Genomic DNA, 14,219 nt, shown 5'->3' with positions numbered 1-14,219 from the left:
TTAACAACATATTGTTTCCGACGTTAAAAAAGTGCTCAGAAAAAGAAAAATCCTCCTAACCAACAATTTATCATCTAGAGATTTGGAGTTAGGAGTGGGACGAATCAGATATCCGGAGTAGTTTAAGATATCCGAATCCAGATTTACCATATTCTTAAAATTGCTATCCGAATTTAGATTTGAACCTTCCGGATATCCGGGGTTATGATATCCGGACTAGAATCCGAATATTCGCGGATATCTGGATCTGAATATTTTTCTTAAAGAAAATTGGAAATTGAAATTTAAATTAAAACTAACTAATTAACCATTTATTTAATCTATTTAAAATTAAAAATTTAAAAAACAAATTAAAAAACAATTATTAAAATTTAATAAAACTAAAATTTTAGTTATTTTTATGAAAATTATATATGGTATGCATATATATAATTATATTCTAAATATATAATAGGTCTGGATCCTAATTCAAATATCCGTATCTAAAGTTTTACTATCCGGATCTGCCAGATCTTAAAAAGAATCACTATCCGGATCTGGACTCCTAGATATTCATTGTTTGGATCAGATCAAAGCGGATCCCGGATTGGATAATGGATCCTGGATATTAAATACTAAGCCTATTTGGAATGATGACCAAAGTTTAGAAAATGTATCAAATTCAAGTGTTTTTAACATTGGTCCCCCGATACACAAGTGGATTTCAGATAGCAAAATGTTAACTTTAAAATTATATACTCCTTATGTTTTATAATAAATGAAATTTTGGCTTTTTATACACATATTAAGAAATTTACTATATGTAAATCAAATAATTTAAAATATAATTTAAAACTAATTTATTTAATTATAAACAACAGTAAAAATATAATTGATTACACAGTTTTTGATAAAGTGAAAGTTATCTAGATATGTGAAAACAATCTATTATAAAACAACAACAATCATCTAAAATATTATCTATTTTGAAGCAGAAGAAATAGTTTTTATTTTAAAAACCAATAAGATGAAAATCATATAGCTTTTGAGTACGTGATCATTGAAGTAAGGTCCTTTTTTGAAGGAATATATGTAAAATCATACAAGAAGACGGAAAGGAACTTGGCGTGTAAAGAGAAACTTAAGCAGTATATTATAGAGATGTGTCATGCATGTATATGACAACGATCTATGCTTGAGGAGGTCTCAAAGTTCGTCCACTAGTTTTGTGATGATATTATTTGGACTGATCCTATTAGAATATAACTAATCATCGATCAACGGTTTCGGTTACATCCGTTTTAATGATATCATCAGCATTAGTTTCGATTCAAAGCAATGATGAGTAAAACGAATTAGTCCTTTAAGATCATCCTACTACTATTAGATGGGTGAACCATGGACATGGACATGATGTCCAATTGACATCCCTACTATTAATCATCAATAGATCGTTTGCATCCAAATAAGTATCTGATTCAGATAAATAGTCCTGCTCGAATCAAAGTGAGAATGTGTATAGTACATCAAATTCTAAGAAATAATATAGTAGTACAAAAAGTAAAAAGAAAATTTTTGATCTCTATATCATCTAAACATATATATTAAGATTGTTAGTTGTAAATAATTTTATTAAGGTGTGTTTGTCTAGACACATTAAAATAATCATTAAGCTAATAAAACTACTCATAGTTTAGAGGACCAAGATAAGGAGAAATTATCCTCATTAGAGACTGATAGGCATAATTATCCTAAATACTTGCAATTTTATTTTTCCATCACTTGATGAAATATTAATTTTGTTTGATACTAACAGATTGCAAAGTTAATCATCAATGGTTGCGGTCAAAACTGAAAGGAGATTAAAACAATGATGGAAATTCGAATTTTACTATGTACCGAGAGTGATTGTGGTACGCAAAACCAATAGTTGCTACTCGAGGAACATGACGCATTTATGCCTAAAAATTAGCCGTGGACGTGAAGCGGATATCCAGAACATTGGAATTATTTGTGATTCGATCTAGTTTATCTAAATAATTGATTTGTAATGTTTTGAAAAATGTACAAGATACCAATTCATTATAGCTACTGATTGACTGATTGGATCAATCATATTGGTCGTTTCTATTTTTAAAAGTTAAATATAAATAATTATATATTTACACTATATGAACCGAAAATGCAGTTTTACATATATTACGTTATATGTTCTCTTTTATTAACTAGAAAAAAAAATAATAAAGATAAATATAACTATTATATATTAAACCAGAGAATACTATGTAAAGTGAAACTAATACAACTAAATGATTAACAGTTTAAGTTACTGTATTTATTTATTCTCACAACTAAAGTTTCAAATTTTATGAATATGTCAAAATAATAGTAGTATATAAGAACAAAAACTATTTTTAACATTTTAACATTTTTTTGATAAAATATAATTGAATAAACAATTAATTAAATAGTGATAGTTAAAATTTGATTATGAAATATTTAAATTTTATAATAATTGAAAAAATATTAATTATATGTTTATTTTTTAAAACCGGGATTTGAAGTTGACTTGGATTATCGGATTTACTGGTTATTCTCGAATCCGGATTTTAAACTGAATCGGATTCGACTTTTTCAACAAGTCATTGTCAAACCGGTTCGATCGACCGGTCATGTCCAATTTTCAAAACACTGTTAATTTGTGGTTGGATGTTAGTATTTGTAATTTAATTTACATTTTATGATATTACAATATATTACTTTTAATGATATTACATATATTATTTGTGAAATGAGTATATGTTTTGCTTTGCAGAATTATGAATATCCAAATTTCAGGTTTTAAAACAGATAATAAATCAAATTAAATATAAAGATGTTTTACCAACCCTATAAAAAAAAAACCCTATAAAAAAATTTAAAATCTTTGTCAAGAAAAAAACCCTATAAAAATAAACGGTCATGTCGACAATTGCACCGGCGTACAGTTTCTGGTTATTCTATTTGGCTCCGTTGATATCTCAATAGCCACAACGAATTTTTGTGCCCCGTTGCATTATTGTTAAGTCTTTTTGGGTTCTCTATGTAAAACGAACTTTAACTAAAAAGAAAAAGCAAAAACATTACGAACAGTAAAAAGCCCTTTTCTCAACAAAAAAAAAAAAGAAAAAAACATTACGAACAGAAAACTGCAATTACAAAACCAGATTGATTGACATCACTGAAAGCGTGCATGGAGTGTGAACGCAAAGTCAATTTGAGCTTACTCTAATATCAGTAATTTAACTATTTTATAGTCAAATTTGTATGCCGAAATTTATTTCAAAAAAATTGTATACACTACTAATAAAATAAAAATATATATACATATATTAATAAAAATAAAGAAATATACATGTATTAAAAAGGGAAATTGCATTGTAAATTGTAAAGTCTAATTAAAATCTGATCAAATTTTTCGAAAAATAAGTAAAAGGTGGTAAACTTTTTGGGGTTTATTTAAGTGGATCCTTGTTAGGTTCTTTTGGTTTTAAAAAATTAGGATCAGTTGAAGTAGTTGAAAATTTTGATACAATTCAGCTATTTTGGTTTTCGATTTGTTCCGGATAACAAAATTAGAAACAAATTATTATCGTAAATAATTTTGGATCTGGTTTGGTTACAGTTTTTGGTTAATTCGGGTTATAAATAAAAATTGGAACTTTAAATTAAATATCAGTTTTGCAGGTTTTGACAAAAAGTTAGATAAATTTAGTAATTATATGGATAAAAAATATTATGATTATTCGTTTTTTTCTGTATTTCGGTTTATAAATAATATTTTAATTATTTGATTACTTAAAAATTTGGTATAGTCGATATTTATAAGTATATAAAATATATTATTGAAATTCAGATATCTATTTGATGTTTGGTTCAGTTCCAGTTCTGTTTTAATTTTTTAGTTTTAAAAATATATGATCCGCTTAAATAACTGATATGATATAAACCTAAACTGAACTTTGTTTTTGGTTCAGTTCTTAGTTATTCTTTTTTCTGATTAAATTGGGGATATCCCAGGCTCATGAAGAAGCCCAGACTAATCTATAAAAAAAAAGTGCAGTTTACAGATAAACCATCTTTGAGTATTCAAATGGTTCAGTTCTTCGTTATTCTTCGTTATGGATATATGTACCGAGGCCTACTAGTAGCTATGGAGATGTGTTCATCGTTTATCATGAATCATGCTTGCCTACGTATATTCTGCATAGGCACGAAAGTGATGATGGATGATAAAAATTGCAAAGTTGACATTCCCTTAACACGTAATACTGATCCCCATGATACTGGAATTTTTCTCTTCATGCATATATCCATATCAATCTCTATAACTCGAGCATCATCTCATTTACATCCCTTATCCACAATCTAACTTCCCAATATAAGATTTTTCCTTTCTAACGTTGCCCCCATCATTAAACCAAGTGTACAAACTAAATACCCAAAATAAAAAACCTTAACAGTAATGATTAAATTCTTGATCCTGAATCTAATAATGACATAATATGTCATAACTATAGTTCATAATTATCGATGATCTACTTATTAAAGTCCATACGAATTTTCTGAACTAGATAAAAGAAAACTGGGAAAAAGGGATGAATGACATATTTAAGAGAATATTTAAGTGGAGAAGTGACACTGATATTTGTCGTTCATTTTCTATTTACCATATATAATACTATACTTTGTCATCTTAATGTTTGTACATATATAATATCCGAACATATCTTCACCAATTTAGTCAAGTATATTAGTATTTTCTTCTCAAGCTTGCCAATGCATGCATTGATTTTTTTTTTTAATAGCCTTCTTTTAGTCATCTTTTCTTCCCTCCAAGAGAGACATCATTTCCAAATACAACAAGATGAAGATCAAAAGTGAAAGACAAACTCCGAATGATAGATCAAACGATAAACTAAACTAAAACACATGCGCATAGATTACAAACAGCAAGAAATAGTGGGCTAGGAGTCAAAATAGCTGAGCCATAAGTGGAGATACGTTTCTGTCCTCAGAGAAGGTCTGCTTAATGCTTATCCGTGATGTTGATCGGTCCGAACGGAAAGCTTGCATTGATAGATGCAACTTTTCACCTAATTTTTAGCTAGATAATTAAACTAAGGGTCAAACTTACTATATTGAAAGAAAACATAAGAAAGAAAAAACCAAGTAGATCTGTTACAAAAAAATAATCAAGTAGATCATTTTTTTTGGAAGAGAAACGGATGTATGTGTTCGTTCACTAATATTAAATTTCATAAAAGTGAAAACTGGAAAGCTTGAAAACAATAATATACTGTTTTCAGAATTGCTCGACGCTTCTTTCATATTTTAGATAACTTAACTAGGTAAAAACATAAAACTGAAAAAGAAAACAAGGTATAGTTAATTATGTTGGGTCTAAGAACTTACATTCGACGTATTCTGTGACATACAATGATTGGGAATGAGACAAAGAGTGAACTTGTAAAAGCAATCCAGAGGTGAGAGATCTACATATGATGGTTTACATGCGTCAAAGAGATTCTTCATGTATATTATATATTTTAGCTCAAATTTTTACTTTTTGAAATTTACCCAACTTTTAGTCGTAAAACCCATTGAACAATTCTTCTGATGGAAGTGCACTAGTATGAGATAACATAAGGTTTAATTCTATAGAGAATGTATGCTTGGAGTAGTATATACAAGGTCAAGAGTCTAAGAAGAATGTAAGTTTGGCATTAAAACATAATCCTAATTAAGCAATGGTTTAGTGTTGTTTTGTATAGTTCATCACGAGTCTAAAGAAAATATAAGCTGGTCGCCTTTTTAGGGGATTATTTAATTAGCCTTTATGCGGTTATGGTCCTATAAATGCTTCTTCGTAGCTCATAATATAACACGAGTAGCTACGTGATCGCCCTGCAGCATAAAAGTAATTATCAATGCGAATCAATGCAAAGTTGACATTCTCTTAACATGTAATATCGGAATTTCTCTTCATGCATCATCACAAGATACAACATGCATATTTATCTCTATACTGATGTACACTATCTTACTTAGATTTTTCAACTCTCGAGCATCTTATCATATGCTTCTCTTATCCACAGCCACAATCCAACTTCCCAAATAAGATTCTCCATATTTTGCATTGGCCCATCACTAATCGAAAATGCCTCTACTGTTCATTTAGAAAACATGCAGGTACTTGTATATATAGAGTTCCAAGACTCACTTCTCCAAAACAAACCATCAAAACAAAATTTCCAAGCAATAAAAAGAACATATATACATAATAAAGGAATATTACTATACAAATGGATGTGGTAGCAAGAATGGCGTCACAAAGTGCAGTGGTGATATTTAGCAAGAGTACGTGCTGCATGTCTCATTCAATTAAACGGCTGTTTTATGAGCAAGGAGTAAGCCCTGCGATCGTCGAGATCGATCAGGAAATGTACGGTAAAGACATCGAATGGTCTTTGGCCCGGTTAGGATGCAGCCCTCCAGTTCCCGCAGTTTTCGTTGGAGGGAAATTCGTTGGTACGGCTAATACCGTCATGACTCTACATCTTGATGGGTCATTGAAAAGGTTACTCAAGGAAGCTGGTGCCCTGTGGCTTTAGTACTTTAGTTCATCTCATGTGTTCTTAAGAGTTATATATACATATGTACTTTGATCTTTTAAAGCTTAAATTCTTCACTTTATGCACGGTTAATGAAAGCATATGTGAAGAGCTGCTTTGTATTTGGTTGCTATGTCTTTGTGGAAGTCGATTTAATGATTAACTATGACCCACTTTCAATAGAATCGTTTTATTTCCACTCTTACAAGTTGAAGGGCTATTTTAACAAGCAAAACCTGTAACTTCGTGTTGTGAACAAACGCAAAACAAATTTGAAGAAGAATAAAGAGCAAAACGAATTGAGACAAATATCTTTATGGTTTGTATATTATTATATGAATGAATAATCTTACAATTCTTAGATTCATATTTATAGCAGTTTTAATATCTGATTTTTTTCCATGTATAACTATATATTTATTTAGAAAAGATAAATTTATTTAAACCAAAAAAGTATACTGAGATTTAAGACACTTCCGGCTTAAATTTTAATTTTTATATTTAATCTTTGTTTTCTTTCCTTAAATTGGTATTATAATAAGAAAAAATATTTTACCAATGAATCAACGAGAAATAAATGAAGGTGATAATTCTTTTGACCAAAAAGGAAAGAAAAGATGAAGGTGATATATCCAAATTTAATAAAATAAAACGTAAAAAACTATACAGGCTCCTTGATACTTTTTGTGAGAAGAACAAAAAAAACTATAAAAAACTGAAACATGATAAAGGGAATGTATATTTGTAGAAGAATTATAAGTGGGGAAATGGTAGTACGTTTTTTTCTCTCTTTCTATCATTAATCACTGATGGACCTATTAGTTTTTATTTTTAAAGTTTACTCATGCTTATGGCTATCCCATAATCCTACATTTACCAATTCAGTGAAAACTGCATATTATAACTTTTTGTAAGTTGTCCAGTACATAATAAGATGCATTATCGCCATATAGATCATGCGGAGTATGACTCGATCAGATCGGGACGTCGATCACAGAAGAAATGTTCGCATCAATCGAAGCAACAATGGATATTCTGAAACAACGTCCATCAGGCACAATCGGAACTTCTCTGACGCCATTACCTACTCATGTATATCTTTCTTAATCAGAACATCAGAACAATCATGCGTTAGGTTATCGGAATTTAGATAGTTCCGAAAGTTGTAATAAAAAAGATGAGATTCATGTTTTGAATGTTGCGATTTTACCTTTAAATATATTCAAAGGAAGGAATCAATTCATGCATGGAACTGATCCAGAGTAAAGATCACATAGGAACGAGCTAAAGAACATGTTGTTTTTGAGGTTTGGTAACCATGATGATCCAGAGAGAACTCACTTTTGCTTGGAAAGAAGAAAGTGACAGGAGTTAAAATCATGGTCGAAGATTTTAGAAGAAACATCAGCTTTGATTGCAAAAATCGACTCCACTGATTCAATTCCAGAAGCTGAGATGTTTCCATGTGAATCACAAGATATTGTTGCATGTGAATCAAGTACTAAGAAAGATGAAATGCATGTTTTGAATGTTTCAAGTCCATACAGATGGATCGCTTGAGAAGAAATTTTCTTATGCAAAGAGATATTGCAGTAGAAGAGAGTTTGCATATGGTTTTCATGAGATAATTTGGATTTGCACTGGATTGTTACAATTCTAAACTGAAGCAATGACCATCCGAAGACTTGTGGGAGTTTAAGGGAAGATTATGTGCTCGCTTTGGTAGAGTCAAGACTAGTTCTCCCTTGGAGATAAAATCAAATCACGTAGAAAAATTGACTCCAACCAAGATAACGAGGACATATAGATTGTAGTGGAGGAGAGGATTGAATTGCCAATCGTAGAAGAATTTTAGGTTGCAGTTATGATGAAGAAAAGCTGCTATAATGCTATATATGAATTTTTCTAAAGAAATTCAAGTTAAGGGATTGATCAGGATATGGGTCATCTGTCTTCAAGGATAGGATATAGCAGACCTAAGAAGAAATAAAGTAAGTGGTTAAAACATTGGAGTATAAGCACTGCAACTACAGTTCTGAGTAAGAAAAAACAATATGTTGATTGGTCCAGCCAGGTCCCACTGTATCCGAATTCTGATAGAAGATTTTTGGTTTGGCTTAGTCTAATTTTCAGTTCTGGTGTGATAGTTAATTGATAGTCTTATCATCGAAACTGAAATCTCATAACCGAGAGCAAAAATATGAAGTATACTTTGCATATTTTGGCAGTGGGAAACATATATAATATTTAAAACAGACTAATATCATCAAAATGATGTCTCATAATCAAGAGCAAAAATTATTTTGACTTAAATACACAATCATTATATAAATAATTCATATTCATATATATATTTATTATGTTGGTTTGGTTGATGTATATTTTATTATGTTTAGAAATACTCCCTCCATTTCGAATTATATGTCGTTTTGGAGCAAAATTTTCGTTTCAAAATAAGTGCCGTTTTATGATTTCAATGCAAAATTTATTGATTTTTTAATTTAATATATTTTTCTATTGGTTGAAATCTAATTAGGTGTATTGGTAATGATGTTTTTATCTAGTAAATATACAAAATTAAATGTTTTATTAATTTGTGTATCGAAGTCTAGAACGACATATAAATTGAAACGGAGGGAGTATATAAATTTGATTAAAAACTACACAAAGCTACGTTTGTAAGCTCATGTCACGTGCTACTATACATTTGAAGTTCGATAAAAATGTGTTTTTAAATTGTGAAGAACCAGTTGGCAAAAAAAAAAATTGTGAGAACCTTGCTCTGTTTCTGTGGCGCGAGATAAAGCGGTTCTGGTGTCTGAAGAACGCCTCACTTGTTTAATTTTAACTGTTGCAGGCTGGTCTTTGCCAAGTTCCCCATAAGGAACAGTTTTCTTCTTCACCATTGACTAAGAAACTTCAGAGCTTTTATGCTGAAGTAGTCAATACATATGATATCGGAGGGTGGCTATGCAGTTAATGGAAAGTGTTTATGTTGGGAGCTGGTAGAAAGAAATGTATAAACTTCTTCTGACTTCTGGGTTTACTTTCTTGTAGCAGCCGTAACGGTTTAAAAATTTAATGACCAGCCTGTTGTCGAAGGAGAATGATAAGTCTGTTTTGTGGGGTACAGTTTTTAATGTGTTTAAAGTTTTAAACATATCATTTCTCGTACCGACTCAACTCTAGCTATGGGGTTCTTTTATGTTCTGGTTACTATTTAAATTGCATTGAGATTTCGAGTAATATGGAACTTTTGCTTTAGTCGTGGTTCATGTGGCATTGTAGTTAACATTCTACTATGTGTAAAAAAAAATTAAAATATTTTTAATAGATAAATATAAATTATATTTTTTAATTGATATTGTAAATTTCCTTTTTCTTATCAATATTTTAATATAAATTTGATTTAAATAAAAATTAAAATTAAGATAATAATAATTTGTTTATTTTAAATTATATTTAAGAATGTGCATGTATATATTTAAAATTATAATCTTAGGTAGATTTTTCTATCTATTTATTTTAATTAAGTATATTAAATAAATATGTAAAAATTTCATAATTGTCAAAATTGAAATTAAAAAATATTTATAAAAATTGTAGATATATATAGGAAACTAATGATTTTACGATTTGATTTGATTTTACGATTTAATTTTTATAATTTTCTGAAAAAATGTATACATTTTTGAAAATTTTATAATTTAAATGATATTTCAAAATTTGAAATGTTATAGTTGAAATATATTTATTTTAATGATGATTTATGAATTATTACCATATTCTAAAAAATCTAAAAATGTAAAATCGACAATAAGTATAATATATGACTTATTACCATATTTTGAAAAGTTTACCAAAAATATAAATGAATATTAAATATAATTATCCATATCATATTAATCTATAAAACATGTCATCAATTTTATTAGCTATATCATATTATTTTTATGAGAATGATTGTAGAGATGACATGTGGCAAAATCACTTCTCAAATATAGTCTAAGGGATTAAGATTGGTTATATATAGTGTTTGACCAAATTAGTTTAACCGCATCAACTTAATTATCAAAGTAATTTCCATGAGAGGTTATTTTATGTTGTACGAAAAGTTATTATTTTAGCATAAAATTCAGAGCATATATCTTAGGAAAATAATAAAAATCACTAAAACAAAAAAAAACATAACATAGTTTTTTTCAGGTTACGAGGCAAGTACTGTGACTTTACTACGGCACATTTGCCGCTAGACTACAGCAATTTATTAAATAAAAGCTATGTTCAAGTACCCGTTGGCGTTCGGATCGAGTTTTTCGGATTTTCGGATTTTCGGATTTACGTTCCTAGGTCTTATAGTAAAATTTTATTAGTATGGGTCGGGTTCGGATAATAACACTTCGGGTTCGGTTAAAAATTATATTGCATTCTAAAACTTATAAAGTAATCATATATCATTCGGGTTTGTGTTATATCGGTTCGGTTCGAATATAACCAAAGTAAAAAAACAAAAATTTAAAGAAAAACATAAAGAAAAACAGCTAAATTAATAAAAATTAATTTATTACACATAAAATTTTTAAAATAATAATAAAATGTTATATCAAGCATGAAAACAAACATTATTTGTAAACAATATACATTATATTATAGAGAGTAGACTTGTTATTCCAATGAACAAATTATAAATTACTTATTTATAACTAATTGTGTACTTAAAACATTTTTAATATTGTTAATATTTATAATTATATATCATACTACCACGAATATTAAATTTAATAACTAAAATACTTATATATATATTTTAAAATATTTATATTAACTATTAGTTTCCGGATTTTCGGGTTATCCGTTCAGGTTCGGTTAATAACACTTTGGGTTCGGATATTTTTTATACCACCCTACAAGACCCGTTCGGGTATTTTTACATTTCGGGTCGAATAACAGGTCGGGTTTTTCGGTTCGGGTTCGGTTCGGATTTCGGGTTTCGGATTTTATGCCCAGACCTAATAATAACTCTAAAAAGATCCCAAGTACTATACGGTTCTGTTGTTGTCTAGTATTTTGATCAAGTGTGTTTTTAATCTTAAAACTTTTGTTTCAGATTTTAATATTTTAACTTATGGATATTTTTATATTTTATTATATTTTGGTTGACGTTTCTATGCTGTATCTGTATCTAAAATTTTTAAGTTTGTTGTTTCATGTCCCCGTTCCCGTCCTACCCGTTCCCATCCCAGAACTGCTTAGGTTACGACTGTTCAAATCAGTAGTTGCTCTCTCGCCCTCAACATTTGAATCACCACTGCAGCCACTTTGGTTCAGGTTGCGACTGTTCAAACCAAGAACACTCCTTTTCAAAATACCACCACCAGGCATGTCATCACCAGGGTGCTCATCACCACCCTACCCATGGGTAATCGCAAAGAACAATCACGAACGGGAACACGTTGGACACACTTTATTGCAGCATTTTAACTTACGTGATTCTCAAACAAAGGTAGTGATGGTCACTGGTGGCTTTTAAAAATGCGAGAGATTGCGAAACTTTGATGGTTGATAGTGAAGTTGAATGGAGAGAGCTTCAATTCAAAGGTCAGAATGCTGCCAACAATGCCTTCTAGACAACGTGATAGCGGCAATTCAGAAAGAGCCGACCTGTGTGCAAGCCAACCACATATAAGATACTAGTACCGCTTACAAAGAAATGTAACATTCAATGAGCAGAAACTAACACTCTTACAGGAGGCATGCTGATGGCAAGTGTGAGAAAAATTCAGAACATTTGCTGGAAACTATTGTATGGAGAGGTGAAGAGACCGATGGTGTTTACCTCCAACTAATTTTGGTCTTATGTTTGTTGGCACTACCACATTTTGTTCCACACCAGAGGCAGCAAACTTCTCATTAAGGACCTTAGGAAGGCCGTTGAATACACTGAGGTACATGCTTGACTCCCTGAATAGATCAAGCCTAATATTATAACGAATCTCCAAACCAAGGAAACAGAGATAAGATGACGGTTCAGCATATTAAAACTTGTATAGTTGTCAAATACCTTTCAAATTTCATGTTTCCTATGATGCGTTGAGTACTTTTAATCTACTCATTGGAAAACGTCCTGATACCCCTAACCTTCCCCTAAGATATATATCTACATTATAACATTTATATTGAGCCTCATGCGGTAATAAAGTGCAATAATAAAAAAATAGTTTTATAATATAATATTTTCGAGTCTTAACACCTTCAAACATAGTTGCACCTTATTACCGCACAAGGTTCAATATGAATGTTGAACCTCATGCGGTAATAAGGTGCAATAATAATTTTTTAGAAAAAATTAATATTGAGCCTCATGCGGTAATAAGATGCAACTAATTTTTTTTGTTTGATTTTTAATATTGAGCCTTTGGATAGAAACGGATATCCGGATCTGAATTTCTTAAAATATATTAAATTAAAAAATTATTAATAAATATAGTCGATATATTAATATTTATACATAAAATTAGTCTTATAATATAATATTTTAATTTTTATAATCTTATTTATATATTTTTTAGAAATTTTGTACAAATATTTGATTAATATATTATTAAAAAATTGTATTTAAAAAGACTTTTTAATAAATTATTATTTTTAATTTTTTAACGGATTTGAATCTGAATCTGGATATTCGCGGATAATACAATATTATGGTGGATATCGAAATTCCAGATATCTGAAAAGGTACGGATTCAGATCGGATACTGATATTATGGCTTCCACATGATCTGGATATCCTAAAATATCTCGGATAAGCGATGTGTTCCAAGCCTATATAATGATACAAGATGAAAAGTAATAATTAATGGTAAAAGTAAGGGTAAATAGTTGAGGGAGATAATCACCAACAATGTGGATCCGTAATATTTTAAAATACCCCAGATACCGGATGTGTTCCAAGACGAAAAGGTATAATTAATGGTAAAAGTAACGGTAAATAGTTGGGGGAGATAATTACTAACAAAGTGAACATTGTTGATTCTATACGAGAATCGTTCAAGTCGAAATCTTAAGTTAAATCATTTTGATATGATATTTTGTTAATATCGTTTATGGTTCCCACCATTATGCTGACGTTTAACCACATCATCCTCCGTCCATTGTTTCCTTTTCTATTTATGAGTAGAGGGACAAGAGAAATAGGAACCGATAATACAATACTTATGTAATTATTATTGAGCCATTATTAACTAATAAAAATAAATTATTTCTCTATTTTGTCCTTTGATATATAATGGAGCCTTTTGTCGTTTGCTAAAACAAGTAAAATAATAATGGAGCCTATTGTCTTTATTTGTCTTGTTTGTTCTAAAGTTTATCTTTCCAATTTAGCAAAAAAAAAAATATCTTCCAAATTTCTCAAATAAATAATTGAGCACCCTAGTTCAAATCCTGTGATGAACTATTTTATATAACCACATAGGAAGATTCTTTTTTTCTCAACACTAGAAGTATTATTCCTGGAATATATACATGTGTAGTGATACAAACAATAGAAAATTGCATTGTTTGCAAAGATATAATCAACAAAAACAA

The 14,219-nt window shown here is 29.7% G+C and overlaps 1 protein-coding gene across 1 annotated transcript; it reads left to right on the top strand.

The window, feature by feature from the left end:
- The first annotated feature begins 6,235 nt into the window (after positions 1-6,235).
- Positions 6,236-6,834, top strand: LOC130496042 (monothiol glutaredoxin-S10-like). Its single transcript, XM_056987784.1, has one exon. The coding sequence runs from the start codon at positions 6,324-6,326 to the stop codon at positions 6,630-6,632; it is 309 nt and encodes a 102-aa protein (XP_056843764.1). The 5' UTR covers positions 6,236-6,323; the 3' UTR covers positions 6,633-6,834.
- The last annotated feature ends 7,385 nt before the right edge of the window (positions 6,835-14,219 follow it).

The sequence above is a fragment of the Raphanus sativus genome, chromosome 6, assembly GCF_000801105.2.
Source record: "Raphanus sativus cultivar WK10039 chromosome 6, ASM80110v3, whole genome shotgun sequence".
Taxonomy (NCBI): domain Eukaryota; kingdom Viridiplantae; phylum Streptophyta; class Magnoliopsida; order Brassicales; family Brassicaceae; genus Raphanus; species Raphanus sativus.
This window is presented reverse-complemented; position numbering and strand designations above follow the sequence as displayed.